The 19,802-nt window shown below is 34.9% G+C and overlaps 1 protein-coding gene across 1 annotated transcript; it reads right to left on the reverse strand.

The window, feature by feature from the left end:
- Window positions 1-9,382: 9,382 nt before the first annotated feature.
- On the reverse strand, window positions 9,383-19,787 carry LOC125650379 (26S proteasome regulatory subunit 6B). The gene is made up of 9 exons (XM_048878615.2): window positions 19,639-19,787; window positions 17,096-17,197; window positions 16,690-16,876; window positions 16,385-16,531; window positions 16,093-16,296; window positions 11,850-12,017; window positions 11,576-11,652; window positions 10,387-10,611; window positions 9,383-9,879 (listed from the first exon to the last, which is right to left on the reverse strand). Exons 1-9 carry the CDS (start codon window positions 19,669-19,671, stop codon window positions 9,766-9,768), a joined length of 1,257 nt encoding a protein of 418 aa, XP_048734572.1. The 5' UTR covers window positions 19,672-19,787; the 3' UTR covers window positions 9,383-9,765.
- Between the last annotated feature and the right edge of the window lie 15 nt (window positions 19,788-19,802).

Below are 19,802 nucleotides of genomic sequence, written 5' to 3' on the forward strand. Positions count from 1 at the left end.
GCATGTTGACCACTAATATTATCTGTTATGACACTGGGTGATCGCTCGGTCTCCTGTGGTAAGTTTTGTCCAGCATGTTTATAACCACTAATATTATCTGTTATGATACTGGGTGATCGCTCGGTCTCCTGTGGTAAGTTTTGTCCAGCATGTTGACCACTAATATTATAGGGTTATTGAACTTATATTGGTGAATATTGGCACGAGTTGGCTGTGAAAATGCACGAGCTTGCGAGTGCATTTTGACAGCCAACAAGTCCAATACACACCAATATAAGTTCAATAACCCTTTTATCATATATTTTAAGTATTTAGTTGTTAATTTATATCCCCTTTCACTCAAACTACTCCAAAATAGACGAGAATTCATCAATATTGGTAGTGTGCTCTGAAACTGAAAGTCAAGTAAAGTTTAATGAAGACTTGAGTAAACCTTTTCTCTCAACTCGTGGCGTGGCGTGGTGTCAAACAAGGGGATGTGTTAAGCCCACTCTTATTCAATACATCCATAAATAAGATACATGTAGTTGTTAAATTGGATAATTGTAAGTCAGATCATGTCCATGTAGGGGGAAAGTAAATTAAGTTGTCTTTTGTATGCAGATGATTTAGTCATTCTATCTAGTACCCCTGATGGTCTTCAATGTAGCCTGAATGAGTTATATGACTTCTGTTCCTCGTGGAGACTTGAAGTCAACACAATGGAATCCAAAGTTTTAGTATTCAATTCCAAAGGAAAATCGTTCATAAATTACTTCAGATATAATGATGAAATCATTGAAACTGTTACAGTGTAGCCAGTGTAATTCTCAAGGAATAGTTTTTAAAAACAATGGCAAGTTTAACTTTGGGATAGCATCACTTATGGATAAAGCAAGAAAAGCTTTATTCAATATTAAAAAATTAGTAGGACTTTTAAAATGTTTCCTATAATTTACTTGAAAAGTTGTTCGATTCACTTGTTTTACCAATTTCTCTCTATTGTTGTGAGGTATGGGGAAGTGGTTTAAAGATTAGAGATAATGATTCATACCCCTTTGAATTACTGCATTCTAAATTTATCAAAGAAATTCTAGGTGTCCATTGCAAAACTTCAAATGTTGCTTGCAGAGCAGAGCTTAATAGATTACCACTATAAAAAAATATAATGATACAATCCATGAAATAATTGAGTAAAAAAAATTCCCTAGTTCATGAGATCTTGATTTATGCATGGGATTTTAATCCGTGGGCTATGAATATCAAACACTGCTTAGAAAATTTGGAATTTCCTGCTTTGACTGAACTTTTACCTCATAATTCTTTAAAACCTGTTATCAATATGATTTCACAACGAATTAATGACCAAGTATTACGATATATCAAAACTCAAAAATATCTGTTTCAAATAAACTTATATTCTTTAGAAATGTATATGAAATGAACTCAAGGTCTGCTTATGTTGATATCCTTACATATAGATCAGATAGGTCTGCATTAGCAAAGCTTAGACTGAGTTCACATAATGTAGAAATTGAAAGAAGAAGACATATTGGGGTTGAGCATAATAATAGAATTTGTAAACTGTGAAATAGTAATAACATAGAAAATGAAAATCACTTCCTATGTTTGTGTAAATGTTATAAACAAGAAAGAGAACCCCTAGACAATAAATTATTAATGTTACATAACTTTGATTATAAGCTGATCAATGATGACAATATCAGGTCAAAGTTATTATTGAATTCCAAGTCCTATAATGTATTGAAATGCCTGTCTAGATTTATTGAAGATTTGTCAAATAAAAGGAATTTCCTTAAAGCAACTGATTCTAATATGACTACATAATTTATCATGAGAAAGTCCTATGACTATTCCTATATATGTATTATGACTCCATATACTATTCCTATATACCTAATACGGTCCCTTTATCTCCTGTACATCTTACATACAGTGTAATATAACATAATATGATTTTATCTAGTGCCATATTCATGCATTCAAACCACTGATTGTATTTTGAATATTATAGTTTCTATGGTATAATCTATAGTATGTGCCTTTGCCAATAATTAGTATTGTGCTTATGCAAATAAATCATTGTCATAAATCATTATCATTTAAAACAAGAGGCCCACGGGCCTTTCTGAACAAAGGGCTATGAAATCTAGAAAAACAAATTACTGTTCTGAATATCTACGCTAAATTCTAATGTTCAGCAACAGTATAAAAAACAAAAAACAAGATGTGTAAAATTACCATTTTTTGTACATCCTTTTCTGCTATTCCTGGGTATGCATTTAGATTTTATACAGTACCAGCAAACTTACAGATAAATACTGTATACTAAGTTTGGCCCCACCATGGGATCAGAACCCCTACCCTGGGGATCATGAAATTTACAATTTTGGTAAAGGACTACCTGCTCTTTCTGAATATCCATTTACTTTCAATTTAGTATCAATAACACTAAAGAAGATGTTATCTAAGCGTTATACACATAAACACTATATAGTAAGTTTGGCCCTACCCTGGGGTCAGAACCCCTACCCCGGGGATAATGAAATTTACAATTTTTGGTGGAGGCTTTCCTGCTCTACATCATTAGTCATTTAGTTTTTCTTACACATGTGTGGTTGTAGAGAAAAAGATTTTTGAAAATTGGTCAATTTTGGGAAGTTTTTGCCCCGCCCCCAAGGCCCCAGGGGTGCAGGAATCCTGGAATTTACAATTTATGTCCCCCTTGTCCTACAGATGCTTCATACCAAATTTGAAAAGAATTGGAATGACGGTTATCAAGAAGAAATTAAACATGTCTATTGTTCACACATTTAATAACTGACCAATTTAGCCCCACCCTGATACCAAATCCTCTAACCCTGGGATCATCAAATTTACAATTTTGGTAAAGGACTATCTGGGTTTTTTTGGGGTTTTTTTTTTTTTTTTTTTTTTTTTTTACTAAATATCCATTTAGTTTCAATTTAGTATCAATAACACTAAAGAAGATGTTATTTAAGTGTTTTTACACATAAACACTATATACCAAGATTGGCCCTGCCCTGGGGTCAAAACCCCAACCCCGGAGATCATGAAAGTTACAATTTTGATAGAGGCCTTACTGCTCTACATCACTATGCATTTAGTTTTTCTTACATGTATGCGGTTGTAGAGAAGATTTTTGAAAATTGGTCAATTTTGGGCAGCCCCCCCCCCCCTAGGGCCTCAGAGGTACTGGAGTCCTGAAATTTACAATTTATGTCCCCCTTGTACCAAAGATGCTTCATGCCAAAATGAAAAGAATTGAACTGGTAGTTATCAAGAAGTTAAAAATGTTCAATTGTTATAACGCACGACGGACGACGACGGACGACAACCAATTGCAATAGGTCACCTGAGTGACCTAAAAAGGTCAGGAACCACACTACTACTATTTTTTTTAAAGGATCAGGAACCAGCCTACAGATTGAACTTTAAAATGGCCAACTTTCCCTGTAATGATAGCGGGAAAAGAATGATATCGAAAAAAAGTGTGGGGTTAGTGGGGTTAAAAAAAATAATAAACGATAAAAGAAGCAGTCATTTTCCCCACTCTCTGAGAGATAAGTGAAAAGATGTTTTGATGTATTGTTACTTTTATTGGGAGAACTTATATTTTGTTTCAAAAATTACAGAAAATAGTAAAAATGACATACATAGGAGATATATTTCAAGCCTTATAAAATCCAGTCCGACCTGAGCTTTTGGGGGCTTTGCCAGAGCTGAACCCATTTGGGGCCTTAATTAAGGCTGCCTGAGACCCCCTGCCTGATGAAGTGGCGCTCCCTAATTTCAATTCCTAAACCCGCCCCTTGTACATCTTTATTCTCGATAGAATTTGTGCCTAGCCTGACCGGTCTTTTCTATGGAATTTTGAAAAACCGTTTTACAATTGGACTAGCTACATACATATACATGTATTATAAAACGATAAATTGAAATCACGTCAATTTTTGAAAACGGAAATTCGTTTTTTTTCTTCCTGTTGTTGTTGAATTCAAGAAAAGATATCATTACTTATTCGTTTGTTTGACGCATGAAATGAACATTTTCTCGTCTTCTTTATGACAACATCGTAAAATAATCGTCTAGAAGCCAGAAATTGTATTGACTTAATTTTTGGCAGTTTGAATAATTTCTAATCGTTTTGTTGAATGTTTGGGGTGAAGAGATCCTTTAGCATTTCCATAGATACGAACACAGATAACAACCAAACAAAAAATCCTTTAAATGCTTTACTGAGACCATTTGCAAACTTTGTATTGGTTTTCGTATTCTCATACAAAGAAAAAAATAAGTGTATTGAAGATTTGTTTTGGTTATTTTTACCCGAAAGTAAATTAAATGCGTTTTTAGATAAAACCGTACACAAGATACCCAATTTCCCCTTATTCACATCAAACTTTCAAGTCTTATAAAAAAAAATTAAATATTCATATGTATACTTTATATCTTACGAAAATTTATCAATAACTATGGGGCGTTCGTGAACAAACCCTGTACGGAGTTTGGGATGCGCTTTGTGAGTGAAAAGCAGGGCAAGAAACGTCACCAAATTAAAACGTCACAATGTACAGCACGCCATAATGTGTACGACGTAATACATTCACCCTTGCGACTAAACATAAACATACTGTGAGCTTGTTTGGAGGCGATACGTTAGATAAGAGTAAAGCGAATGGAAAATCAAAAGAAGATGATTTCTGGAAATGTTTTCCGTTCTATGGAAGACGACAAGGATTTGAAAAATGACTTTGTACCTTATGAACAGGTTAAAGACACCATCTCGAAAATTGAAGTTTTAAAAGTTACTTATGCAAATATTTCTTCATTTCTGCCGTCATGGGCGGATGATGAATATTTCATGCAGTTACACAAACCTAAGAAAATAAAGAAGAGAAATGTGTTTGAGATAAGCATGGAAACTGGAGAGGCAGTGCTGGAGAAAGAGTTAGAGGACAAGGCAATCATTGAGAGCGGACGGGCAATACCGAATGAAGAGAACGGACAAACCACACATTCTATTCCTGAGATCAATGGCGAAGAACTAATTGATATAAAAACAGAGGATGTTGCAGCATATATCCTGAGCATTGTCGAAAAGGCATGTGCAATAGTTCTCCAAGATATAACAGTCCAGAAACTAGATCAGGATGACGGCAGTGTAATGATAGAAACAAAGCATGTGAACACTTCAGACGCATGTCAGGAAATGGAAAATGAGTGTCTACAGAAACCAGTTCAATTACAAGAGATTAAACAGAAAACCAAGCCAGTCAAAAGTGAACTGAACAAACCTGGGGAGCTTACTGCATTAGAAACAGGGAAACTACAAAAGTTTATTCCCCGAAAGCTGTTTCTATCGAGTATAGAAAGCTTTAAACTTGCACCAGAATCCCAGGATTCCACCAAGGACAAAGAAGAGAAGACAAAGCACGTGGAATCAAGGCCTCTACAGTACAGTTTCCTCTGCACCACGTGACTTTCTCCTGTGCAAGAACCCCGTGTGGTGAGACCGCGGAGAGCATGGAGGAATCGCATTCTCAGATTTTTTGGATTTAAAAGATAGACATTCTGAAAATTACGAAGATAGAAACGTGATTTTAAAGGATTTTTAGGGTATTTTGCTAACGTATATGTATGTTCATGGTGTTTTAATATGGATTAAATTTGTTTTCAAACTGTTAAACCTCTTGATTGTCCTCATTCTCACTCTAAATAATTTGAAGCATTATGACGTCTGCACCTTCCAAGTATTTAATGAATATAAAACGCAAAAATCACTATTTTTGTGAATTACATATGATAAGATGCATGAGAGAGAGAGAGAGAGAGAGAGAGAGAGAGAGAGAGATTAGCATCCCACAACTCAAAAGCTTACAGAAGGTAGAAACTGACTATTCAGAACGACGTTTGAGGGTGATTGGAGGGGAAATAACCTATTTTGGATAAATTATTGGTTCTGTATGAAAATAATTTCATCATCGGAAGGGGGGGGGGGGGGTATGTACATAAAATCTATACAAGCTGTCCACACTTCAGGTGCATGCCTGTGCATATGGTGACTAACAATCCTACAAAATTTGTACAAAATCCGTTGATCGGTTTCCGGGGAGTTGGGTGCACAAATGTGACGGACGGATGCAAATTCACCGGGATTTCTGTTTCCTTCCTGTGTTGCAGAAGGGAAAAAAAATAAAGACTATAAACTGTAGCAATAAGAGACTATAAACTGTAGCAACAAGCGACTATAAACTGTAGCAAGAAGAGACTATAAACTGTAGCAATAAGCGACTATAAACTGTAGCAATAAGAGACTATAAACTGTAGCAACAAGCGACTATAAACTGTAGCAACAAGCGACTATAAACTGTAGCAATAAGAGACTATAAACTGTAGCAATAAGAGACCCATGGATCACATCGCTCACTTGAGCACCAAGTAGCATGGAGGGAACACATTTGTCTACGCTATGTGACGTTGCTTGTGTCAGTATATATCTTTAGAATCCTTTTGCCACCCCTCCCTAGGGGCCATGGTATTAACAAATCTGAAACTACAATACACGAGGATATTTGACAATTCTGATTCGTGAGGCAAATCTGGAACACTTAGATCTGTCATATATTGATTGTATGTTGTTTAACGTCCCGCCCACTCGCTCATATGGAGACGCCACCATCACCGGTGAAAGGCTGCAAAATTTAAGCCTATGCTCGGCGCTTACGGCCTTTGAGCAGGGAGGGATCTTTATCGTGCCACACCTGCTGTGACACGGGACCTCGGTTTTTGCGGTCTCATCTCATCATATAAAGCCAAAGCTAATTTGAACAACCCCCCCCCTCCCGTGGCTTCAGGGGCCACAGTACGGAATATCTTTGAGAATAAAAGCACTATATATAAGGATGTTTGCATCTTAACTTGACAATCTCAATTCTTTTGGTTCATAAAAAGATTTTCAAAGACCTTCCTAATATATAACAAATATTAAATTTTGAACCCTGAGAATCATGGTATAAACAGTATGAAACTACACTAAATGAGGACGCTTGCATATTAATTTGACTATCTAAATTGTCCCGTGGGGACCCGAGTTAGATTAGGTCCTCAGTACCCCTTGCTTGTCGTAAAAGGCAACTAAATGGGGTGGTCATTGGATGAGACCGCAAAACCGAGGTCCCGTGTCACAGCAAGTGTGGCACGATAAAGATTTCTCCCTCTCAAAGGCATAGGCCTATATTTTGCAGCCCTTCCCTGGCAATGGTTATGTCTCTATATGAGTGATAGATTCACGAGAGGGACGTTAAACAATATTCAATCAACTATCTAAATTCTTCTGGTTCTTGAGAAGGTTTTCAATGATACTCCCCCGTAAATGTATATAACCAATGTTAAACTTTGAACCCCTATTTTGGTCCCACCCTGGTATAAAATCTTTAGTATATAAGTAATTAATCTTACATACATGTAGTTTCAGCTTTGTTGGTCCTTCAGGTTTTTAAAAAAACCAAACCCCATTTCTTAATCAGTTCCCCTTGGAATAGGGCGCGGTCCTTCACCCAAGGATGCTTTGTGGCAAATATCATTGTCAGATAATGACCCAGTGCTTCTTGAGAAAAATTCAGGAATGTGAAAAAGTTTACAGATGATAGGTAAATAATTAGAAAAGCTTAGGTGATCTAAAATTCAAACAAGTTTGATGCAAGTAGAACCTTAACACTACATGAATTTGATTTCCATAAACTGATATCTTACTCTCAGATTTGTTAAGCAATATAAACAAGAGGTACTGTGAGCAATGCTCACTAAGAATACCCCCCACTTACCCCAATCTACCAAAGGGTGTTGGTAATAGGTATAAACTACCTCTTTTCTGAGTGTAAAAAACAAATGGCATGACAAACCGAACCATATTGCTACTTCGATGTCCAGTGCGTTTGACCTTTTGACCCCAAAATCGATAGGGAACATTTTCATCCCATGGGTAGTCCATATGTATGATATGGTGACTGTAGGTGGAAAGGATAACGCTTTAGAGCCCGGAAACCATATTACTTCTTCGATGTCCAGTGCGCTTGACCTTTGGACCCCAAAATCGATAGGGAACATTTTCATCCCATGGGTAGTCCATATGTATGATATGGTGACTGTAGGTGGAAAGGATAACGCTTTAGAGCCCGGAAACCATATTACTTCTTCGATGTCCAGTGCGCTTGACCTTTGGACCCCAAAATCGATAGGGAACATCTTCATCCCATGGGTAGTCCATATGTATGATATGGTGACGGTAGGTGGAAAGGATAATGCTTTAGAGTCCGGAAACCATTGCGTCTACAGATGGACGGACGGACAGACGGACAACCCGATTCCAGTATACCCCCCCCCCCCCACAACTTGTTGCGGGGGGTATAAAAAAGTTATTCACTGTTTCATGATACGAGTCGAAAGTCTCATAAGACATGAAAAACAGGAGTGATGTAAACGGTACACAATGCGCCCGTGAAAATGCTTATATAGGGCATTTTTCTTATTAAGCATTAATTTGAAGAACTTTGCTTCAGGTAGCATAAGCCATCATCAAGCTGCAACATACTTTCTTTGCATTCAGGGTTTATTTGCATCCTTGATAAAAGGGTTGGCGAAACTCAGACTTTTGTCATGTCCAGAGTTAAATGTCGCACTGTTATTGTATGAATAAGGGTCTAAGCTTAAAACTGTGACAAGAAGTAGATAGACAAACCAAGAGTTGAGTGTAAAATATTTTCCCCAACCAAATTCAACATCCTGTAAATATTTAAAGCATAAAAGAAAATTAAGAATTGTGGAGAATTAAAATCCTTGCACTATGCACATCTTTAAGTTATTTACAAAGACCTTAGCTTCTAAACTGTAAGAGGAGTTTAAAAGGACAAACCATGCCCTTTATTTATTAGAACATTTCCTCAAAACGGACTAAGTCCAACAACCTGTAATTTTCTCAAAAATTGAAGAAAATCAAAATCCTTGCCACATGCACATCTTCCATTCCCATAAAAACACTTTGTAAAACAAGATGGCTCTCATTTGAAAATTGTGGGAGGAGTTAACCGGACAAATTAAGTACTATCCATGTAACAATAATTTTCAAATAAAGGGGCAAAACTTCTGCAAAAGAGGTTGAAATGGATCAAAATTGTAACATGATCTAGAGTGATCTACAAAGAAGCTACATAACAAGTTTCAGCTTGATATGTGACAGAGAAATGAAATTAGAAACAGAAAACCCCAAACAGACGGACAGACATCGCTGTACCATAATACCTTTTGTCTAAAGACGGGCGTATAACTAGAAAATGAACCTAACTACATGGATGACAAGACATTTTGGGTGGTTTCACATTTCTTTAATAAGCAATGAATGAAGCTGGCCAAAGCCAGTGTGACAACTTTCTAAATGGTGAATAAACAGTCATTTTGGGGAATGCAACCATACTTTCTGGGTGTAAAAGATACAATTCCCCACTTTAAATAGTTCTTGGATCCGTTCCTGTTGCTTATTGCACACCTATGCTCCACCCCCCTTGAATTTGAACTAGATTTATTGTATAAGCGATTTTGGAGGAAAATATCACAACTATGATACAATATAATGTTCTAGTGATAAAAACCTCAAGAAAATTCAAAATGTATAACTTTGAGAATATAGTGTAAAGTTACATCTGCTTCATTCAAGTCAATTAGCTTCTTATAGTCACAAAACAAAAATCATTTATAAAACTCATGTTCTGTTTCATCCTTCTTGATATTGTTTTTGTAACCCTTTTCAAAGTCTTTTGCCAGTACAATATATCTGTTTTCTCTCACAGCCTGCATACCAGCCTGAAAAAAAAATAATAACACTGACAATTGTGCATATGGAATAAATTCACAGTTGCCTGTGGACATAAACATATACCGCTTTAGTTTATTTGTAGAATCTTCACTGTCTATTAAAACATATTAGTTTCATTTTGAAAACTAATTTATCTTCATTTAATGTAAAACAAGAGCATCACACATAAAAACCTTGCATGTATATTAAAAGGAAGTGTTGCATGTTAATGGTGCAGTGATCGCATCTTTGAGAATGGGCTTCAGATTTGAGATTGATAATTACATATCACTTGATCATAAGCCACCTTTGTGCCATTAGTATAAGATTCTAATGTCTCTTTATTACAACTCCATTAACTAGATGCAAAGTAGAAGAGAAGGACAGGAGATGGACATGTAGACTCTGTATAGCCTAACATTGATGTACTCAGGGACTTGATCTTGTGATTATTATCATTCTTTATACAGGTATGTTGTTTGAAGACGTTGAACTTTCTGATAGTAATATCTCACCTCCTGACAGATGGCATTGATATCAGCACCACTGATTTTGTCAGGTCTGGCCACATAGTCCTCAAGATCCACTTCCTCGCTGACGTTCATTTTACTGGTGATTGTGGAGAAGATCAGGCGCTTCTGTCGTCGATCAGGGATAGGAAACTCAATTTTCCGGTCAAGACGTCCAGGTCTTAAGAGTGCAGGATCTAAAGTGTCTGCTCGATTTGTTGCCATTATGACCTGATGAGACAATGATATACAACTTATATAGTTATAACCTAATGAGACAATGATATATACTGTATACATAGGGACAAATAAGTACATTATTTAAGGTGGCTCACTACACCCAGAAATAGTTTCTTAAATCAGAATGATTTGATTTAATCCTAAAAGATATGATGATATATAATAAGTATATATGCCAAAAAGGCAGAAAACATGCAAATTTGGATAAAAACATGATTTTCAAAAAAAAAAATATTTTAACACATATCAACAAAAGACTGGCGGATTTGAACTCGAGATCTGCGGTTCACCAGCCCAATGCTTTAACCACTGAGCTACAATGATAGACAAACAAATCGATCGATACAAATAATTTCACAAAACATTTACATCACCATCGTGTGACATAGTGTCATAAAGAGTAGAGGCTTTAGTGTAGTGAGCTACCTTAAGAAATAAATGATTTAATTATGCACTTACCACATTCTTCCATGATTTTTGTATCCCCCATATTACATATAAACTAAACATTTATTCCCAGTTCACATTTTGAAATCTGAATTGATATTCTCATAAATAAAGCTTTTATGCCAAACAGAAAGGCCACTTTTACATTAGGTATGTCAAATTTACTGTATTTGCTCTGCACACAACATATCAGCAGTGTTTGTAACAAATGTTCATAAAAATACAATGAAATAGCATAGGTTTGTTACTGACAAAACATTAGTATATGTAAATACATAAATAAATATTTATGATATATTCCTTGCCCTTTTAGATGATCTTATCTATCTAGTTAGATCTGTGGATTAAGTGATGAGATGTTGATTTATAATCATGAGTTTGAGTCTCACAATGAAGATTTTAAGAGCTTCAAATACCAATACACATGTATGATTACACATATCTTATGCCTTTCATCCAGCATTATATTCTTAATGTTCAGTGTTTCCTTTGTATATACACTCCTCACCTTAACATTGACAGTCTGATCAAAACCATCCATCTGGTTGAGTAGCTCTAATAAAATTCTTTGCACTTCTCTGTCAGCTATTAAAACCAAAACATATGTTTCTGTTGTAATATGTGTCACTTAAGAAGCCTTTTAACAATATAATACTGTATATATACAGCATAATCTATAAGCTACACATGCATGTATTATCTGTACATTTTCATTCTTAAAAACAAAAACAAATTGACATTTTACATTTAAATATTCATAAATTATAATTTTTACTGCATACCTCCAGTCTGTGCATCAAATCTTTTTGTTGCTATGGCGTCAATTTCATCTATAAATATAATTGCAGGGGCATTTTCTTTGGCTAATCTGAAAACATCTCTGACCATACGAGGACCTTCGCCTAAGTATTTCTGGACAAACTCTGAACCAACAACTCTAATAAATGCAGCTGAAATTGAAAATTAAATTAAAAATATCAAAAATATAAAAACATCCTCTGACAGTAATTAAAAGTTTCCAGGCCTTCAAATTTGGAAAAATACATGTTCATTTATATATAATACAAGTGCATTTTATATTTTAACACAAGAGGCTCATGGACAACAATGAATGTGCGAGTTAATTTGATCTCGCTGCAAAACAAGAGGCCCATGGGCCATATTGCCCACCCCAGTCACCATGGACCTCTTGTTATTCAACTGTTGTGACTTTTAGAAGAAAAAAAAAATTTCAATCTTTATTGCCATGAAAATTTTGAATCCATAATGTGGCTCCAATCTAGTCATGGCTAAAAAAGGGTTGTGACATAACTGAATTTGAATTCACACAACATGGGGATGCCTCAATACCAATATAACTAACATGACCATGCTGTTCTGGAGAAGGTTAAGGTCAAAAATCAAAATATAAAAAGAAAGGTCTTGCTATAAGAAATCTGTTTACAAAATATGAAAGCTCTACCTGAAATAGTTCAAGAGATATTGAATAAGTTAGGTTTTCTTAAAAGTTGGTCAAACTCTAAGGTCTAGGACACAAGGTAAAATCTTTGGTGCCATGAAAAGGGTCTTGTCATATAAAATATGTGAACCGCATCACTCACCATTTGAAAATTAGGAGCAAGATTAAAGTTTTGGTCAGACATGACAAAAACAAAAAAAGTGGCATGGGCATAAAAAAAAAAAAAAAAAAAAAAAAAATTCACACAACTTGGGAACATTTGTATTTTTCGATATGATTTAGTATGGTCCTGCTACTCTGGAAAAGAATTGTTTTAATTAATTTCTGCATATTTTCAAATAAAACTTTGATCTCCTGATGTGAACAAACTTGAAATTGAACTACCTATAAATGTTTGCATATTAATATGATCAATCATGGCCCTATTGTTTTTGTCCTTTATACATTCCAATGTAAAACTTTGATACCCTATTGTGGCCCCACCCTACTTCAAAGAGCTATCATTTCTATTTTTAAGTCTGGATGTTCTCATGTGAAATCAACTTTACTGGCCCAGAGGCTCTTGAGAGGATTTTTAAATGAACCCATCCTATTTTTGTCTTTCCTTGACTATATTGCCATTGGAGGGAACATGGCCCTTCATTTGAAAGAAAAAAATTGAATCCCCTTTACCCAAAGATGATTTGTGCCAAGTTTAATTGAAATTCGCCCAGTGGCTCTTGAGAAGAATTTTAAAAGATGTAACAAAATTTCACAAATTAATCATGTTAGCCTAATTATATCCACTTCAAAAAGGATGTGGCACTTCAAGAACAAAATTCAATTCTTTTCACCCAAGCATTCTTTATCAATCTTGTTTCAAGAAGTATTTCAAAACTCTTTTCAATAACCTTACATACCTAAAATTGTTAATACCCTCCAAACCATTGTTTAATAAATCTGATTTTAACATAACATGATAATGTGTACTTATTAGTTTGATTTCACAAAATGTAGACTTGCTTTACTTGAACATGTTGAGAGAAGTTTTAAAGAAGTTTCATAAATATGGACCCCTAAATACTGAGAAGATTTTTGACATTTAAATTTTTCACATTGATATATCTAGGTTTCTAGGTTGAGGTCCCGTCCTGACCTTAAAAGTTTAATACATATTGTATTACTCAGGACACTTTCACATACATGCCAACTTTCCCGATCTGTGCGGGATTCTCCCGATTTGAAGCAACTGAAAAGGCAAATCCCGATATCCCGATCGGGATTGTCAAAATGCCCCGAAATCCAGATTTTCTAAAAATATCTCCCATTTTACGACAACAAACCCCCATTTCCAACCGGAATTTGAAATCCCGCATCATTTCTGAACTGGCCAATCAGAAATCGGGACAATAGTCAGCCATTACTGTTTACCTGTGTCGCATGGTATGAGGGTAGTTTAATTTACCTGGTCTGCCTGTGTCGGGGTGCTTATTGGACAGTGCGAAGCATGTTTTGATAGCAATTAATCGGGGAGACAGATTTCAAATTGACATATCCTTTACACAAACGTGAATGACAACGATGATAGTGTCACTACCAAACAATCGGACATTCCCGATTTTTGCCTCTCGCTGACAGCATCCAAAATATGCAATAAGGTACGTCAAATTTTTTTTCCAACTATAATAATATAGGCTATCCAAATCTATAGCGATGTATTATATACATGTAGTCTATATAGTGTAGTATTCAATAGACTTTGTGATGTGTAATTCGCACAAGTCTATACTGAATTTTATATTAGCAAGTAGCCTTAATTTACAAGTGAAAACGTATATTTTGATGTGGTTTTTTTCCTGGTAATTATTTCAGATGTCATGGGCGCAAAGGTTTTGTTCGCAAATTTCATAGCAGGGAAGATCACTCCTTTTCTGGTTGCACTGCAGATAGTTCCACCAGACTTTGCAAGCCCATGTTTACAGACAAGCAAGATCGCCTTTGTAGTCGTACCTACATGCATGTGCTTTAATCTAAATTTTGATATATAGACCAGCCAATGTTTATATGGTGTAAAAGGATGCAACTTTAAGTATTATTTGATAATATGTAGGTGACTTGTTGTTGAAGAGAATTTTTTGCTGAATACATGATTTTAATAAAATATTTATGTGTATCTTTCAAAGCGTTTTTTTTTTTTTTTTTTTATAGTTTGTTAAAGTTAATGGTCAAACACACTTGATGTTATGTTAATATACGATACATGTACAATGATTAGATTGATATTTTACTTGAAAAGACAAATATTTATTTTCATGGTAAAATGTCGTGAATTTTGAGCTTTGAAAAAAAGGTCGTCGCGCGCAAAATTCCCCATGGGGATTTTTAAAAGTTGGCATGTATGCTTTCAGTAAATTTAATCATTTTAGGATGATGACAAAATGGTGATCCATCCCTATTTTCACCATTTCTTAATTCAAAGCAGGCAACAAAATTAAGGGAAATCCATGTACTTGCTAAATGCGAGTTAAAAATTGAAATTGCAAGTGAAAAATCACAAGTGGTCGCAATTTTGTGTGTGTGAAAAATAAAAGATTTTTTTTCCAGATTTCCTTGGGTTATTAGCTGTACTTTGAAGTTAACAATATATTTTGTCTTGTGCATATAAACACTTTACAAAATGATTACAAACATATTTAAAAAGTAAACATGGATCCAATAATGTTAAACAATTGTTGTTCTTTATTGCTGAAGACAATAAATAACTATGGCCAAGGACATCTCAGTCAGTGATGTCAAAGTACTTCAAGCATACTTTGGGCATCTCAGAGACGTCCGATTTAAATAACATTAGCAATCATGATGATCTCATTCGTGTCTACTCAATACACGAAGGTGTTAGTATCACTGCTTTAGGCAGTGTCCTGCTTACCGGTATTTATAGTCAAACACTTTGAGTTATTTGTAGTGCATTTTCCAACTAGATTTTTATAAAATGAAATCTCCAAATGTTCTGAATATATATTTTGAATTGACGCTAACAATCTTCAAGATTTCAGCCCACGTGATGTTGTAAATAGGTGGTAGATCTCTGGACACTGAGTATGCCACTCAAATGTACCCCATGACCCTCATCATGCATCAATGATATTTGTCTGATAATTCATTAAATGGTAAATGAAAGAACTCTGAACCTTAGTTTTATATTTGCACTCTATTTTCATATCTTTTGATATAAATGTATACTTATTTGGCTAAATTCCTGTAAAAAAGCAATCAATTGAAAAATGCTAGTAAAAGCTCAATATAGCTAGTTGGAAAATAATCCACAAGCTAAAATTTGCTAGTAGTGAAAGAAGTTAATTTCGATTCCTGTTTAAGGTGTCAGAGGAGTGGTGAAAATAAAAATTAGGCTTTTCACAGTACATGTATCTTCATTCTAATAAAATATCTCTATTCAATCCGTGGAGTAGCAAATGAATTTTCATTAATTTACAATACTAAACAGTTTTAACCATTTCCTCCATACATTTAGATTTCATTTTATATTTTCTTAGCTCATAAATTTAAAGCATGGATGGATATCTTACCTGTTGTGTGATGAGCTACAGCTTTGGCTAACATAGTTTTGCCACAGCCAGGTGGACCATACATAAGAACTCCCCTGGGTGGGTCTATACCAATTTGTTTATAAAGGTCAAAGTGGGTTAGGGGAAGCTCTACTGCTTCTCGGACTTCTTGCTTTTGAATATCCATTCCTCCAATGTCCGCATACTGAACATCAGGTTTCTCGTCTGAAATGTTTAGTGCAAAAAATTGAAATCTACACAGCATGAAAACACACTAAATAATTAATAGCATTCCATCACAAAATATACATACCTGCTTGTAACATTGTAATGCTACTATCAGCTTCAGGAGGTAAGACATCTACCAAAGCATTGCTGTGTTTATGGAGTGCTACACTGGCAGATGGTTTCAGCAACTCTCGGTCAATAGTAGACAGAATTCTCACATAGTAATTAGAACCTGTAAACACATTTATTATCCCTTTACAGTTGGAAGTCATAGTCTTTGTGAAATTTTAAAACAAACATATGAAAAAAAAAAAAACAACCAAAAAAACAAACAACAAACTACCCTGAGAAACACTGTTGGTGACTCTGCCACTAAAATTGATTGATTACCTGTGGTAGAGCCAACAATCCCAGTGTTTTGGTCCACTGCCTCCAGGAACTGTCCAATGACCAGGGGGACACTCTGAATTCTCTTCACCTCCTCCTGGGCATGCAGGTACTCTTTCTTTAGATTCTTCTGTTCATCTTTAATATACTCCTCCTGCACTTCAAGGAATTCTAACTGTCTCTGCAGTTTCTTTGAAAGGTTTAGAAAAGTTTATTTAAATGATACTGATCACAATAAACATAATCACAAATGAAATATAAATCCATGAGTACAAGTATCTAAATTCTATTACGGTATGTACTTGTTCTGCAACTTGGCACAAATTTTTAAACAGTATATGTATATAAATATAAAGGCTGCATCAAAATTGAAGACAAAATATAATGCATATTTTGCCTATTAACTTACTTTATATTTGACATATAGATCCTCCATGTCTGAACCTAGAGGATCCAGATGGGTCATAGTCTGGGATGTCCCTGGACGGGACTCCACCAACACTGAATCCTCCTTAAAAAAACAAACAGGCACTTAAATTCTGGACTGTATGAAAGTAATTATTCATTAGTATTCATTGGCTACTGGCTAAGAGGATAATCAGTACTCCCAATACCCATAATCATTTTTATAATGAATAAGCAGATATGGCTCAAAACTATAGAACAGAACACACACACGGTACCAGGGTTGCAAATAACCACTCACCCACTTGCAAATGCGAATAATTTTATTTGTGGGCAACCAAATTATGAAAAATCTCCCACTCACATGGCCAGTAAACTTTTCTAGAATCCGCTCACGATTTTCAACATATAATTTCCTTACAGCTGTAGATTAATTGGGAAAACAATTATAATATGTAGGGGTGAAACGATACAGTACCTTCTCGTTTTGATTTGATTTTCAATACTATAGTCTCGATTCGATGATTTTCGATTCGATACAATAGCATGTACCAAATTCTTTTTAATGCTAAGATTTTCTTATGTTTCGTTGTAATTATTGCTCTCTGCAAATAAATTCTACATAATGTAAAAACGTTTAACACAGAGCAACACTCTTATCACTTGTTCTAAAGCCGAAATGTCGCAATACCCAGGATTTATACATTGGGGGTGCACTTTTCAAATCGACTGCGTCCATTTTGATACAGCAAAATTTACTCGTATGTTGATTGGGCAATTTTCAATTCCATTGGCTAATCAGAAACTGTGTTATGAAGAGCAATGTGTGCTATGATTTTAGAACCGTATCGAACCAAAACAGACCCCAAATAAATCGAACATCGAATCGAGACCACTACATCGCAATTCGGTCGCATCGCGATGCATCGTTTCACCCCTAATAATATGTATGTACAGTGTGTGACAGCTGAATTGAGCGAAGCATGAAATGGTCATTGGCATGTCCCAAGTGATAATCATAATTCAGTTAAGTACGAGAAATTAGAAATAGAATTTCGCAGTAACATCCAAATACTAAAGCAGGTATATATGAGGATAACTACATGATCTGATCTGCCTATTCATTTAACGTGGGGAATATAACACCAGGGTCACCAGCTGATATAAACCGTGCATTGCGACGTCACCATTAGCCTCAACTTTTTTTCTTTCAAACCAAACAATTATAAACAACAATACATCCCGATCTTCAATTTAAAAGACAGATTTAAATAAAAAGAATTAACCAACAAATATAAATTGGTAAAAAAAGTAAGCATGAATATATTGTATATTTTTTATTTAAAGAAACTCATCAACTCGTTCATTTTTTAACCATGTTAATGTTTTTCTATTTAAATAATTATAACCATTCATTTTGAACAAATCTAGTCATGTTAGATTTCTGTACTTTTGGCATTCAAAATTAAAAGACAAATAACTGTTGAAGCAACTAATGAACCAAAATAATGGCAGTACCTATATGGATCAAAATGTTATGCAGAGAATTATCTCTATTCTTTTGCTGATTTTGTCATTTTTTCATTTACATACATGTTATCTTTAGTGCCTTGCTTCACAGACAGACCTTTGACCCCCAAAAGGCCCTTTTCAGCTTTGCTTAGTATAATTCGTGAAAAATAGCTAATTTTTTGTGAGGGGAAACAAATATTGGTGGCATTTTGGCCCAAAGAATATTACTGGGGTCAGAGGTCAGATGAAAAACTAAGTGCTAGCTGTATTGATAGACAGACTGTCACAGACAGCAAGTAGAAGTTAGAAAAAGAAAAAAGGAGGGTAGATGATACTAGAGGTTAGTATAAAAATGGATAGAAAGCAGATATATTTTTCTGTGGTATATATGCATATTGTCTCAAATGTTGAAACTCTACAGAGAATTAGATAAGAAAGAGGTGAAATGGTGGAATTTAGCAAATAATTACTGTACATGGTGAATGGGCTCGGTTGCTCCAGATTTTTTAAACTTATAAATAAAATGTGAACAGCATGTTTCTTTAGAAATTTCATTTATGATCTTTGAGGAGTAATTTAATCTCCATGGAAGTTCAGTAAACAAAATTTCAAACAGTGAAACTGACCCACTCCCATAAAAAAAAAAACCAAAAAAAAAAACTCCCTTGAGAGCCTAGCTTCTAAGAGTCAGAGGAATTTCGGATTAACCACGTCGTACATTACTTTGTTCTCTGCCTTTCTCTCTTTCTATCTCTCATTGTGTCTTACAATTTATGGTAAATTATCAGATACTATGTTCATTATGTTATACACAGATAAATAGCAAAGCCATCAGATATGCTGATGAATAAATGCAGAATGACAAAGCTTTTTTTTTTTTTTTTACACTGTTGAATGAATGAACTTCCAACTAGGCCTATTGATAAGTTACGTTAAACCATATAAAATGAAAAAGCAACTTCCCCTTTACTTTACATATCATTGTATATTAAGATGCCTGATATAATTTAAAACAAAAACAAACAAAACCGGTACCTTGTCTTGTGGCTGTAAACCAATCTCCTCCATTTTTCTTTTCTTCCGAAACGGACTAAAAAAAACACAACCTTCTCTTTCGTTTACATTCGGAAAAGAACTCTATGGGAATCCGATTATGAAAATTTAGTATTTCCAACTCAATCTATTATTTTTAAATTCAT

The sequence above is a fragment of the Ostrea edulis genome, chromosome 5, assembly GCF_947568905.1.
Source record: "Ostrea edulis chromosome 5, xbOstEdul1.1, whole genome shotgun sequence".
NCBI lineage: Eukaryota > Metazoa > Mollusca > Bivalvia > Ostreida > Ostreidae > Ostrea > Ostrea edulis.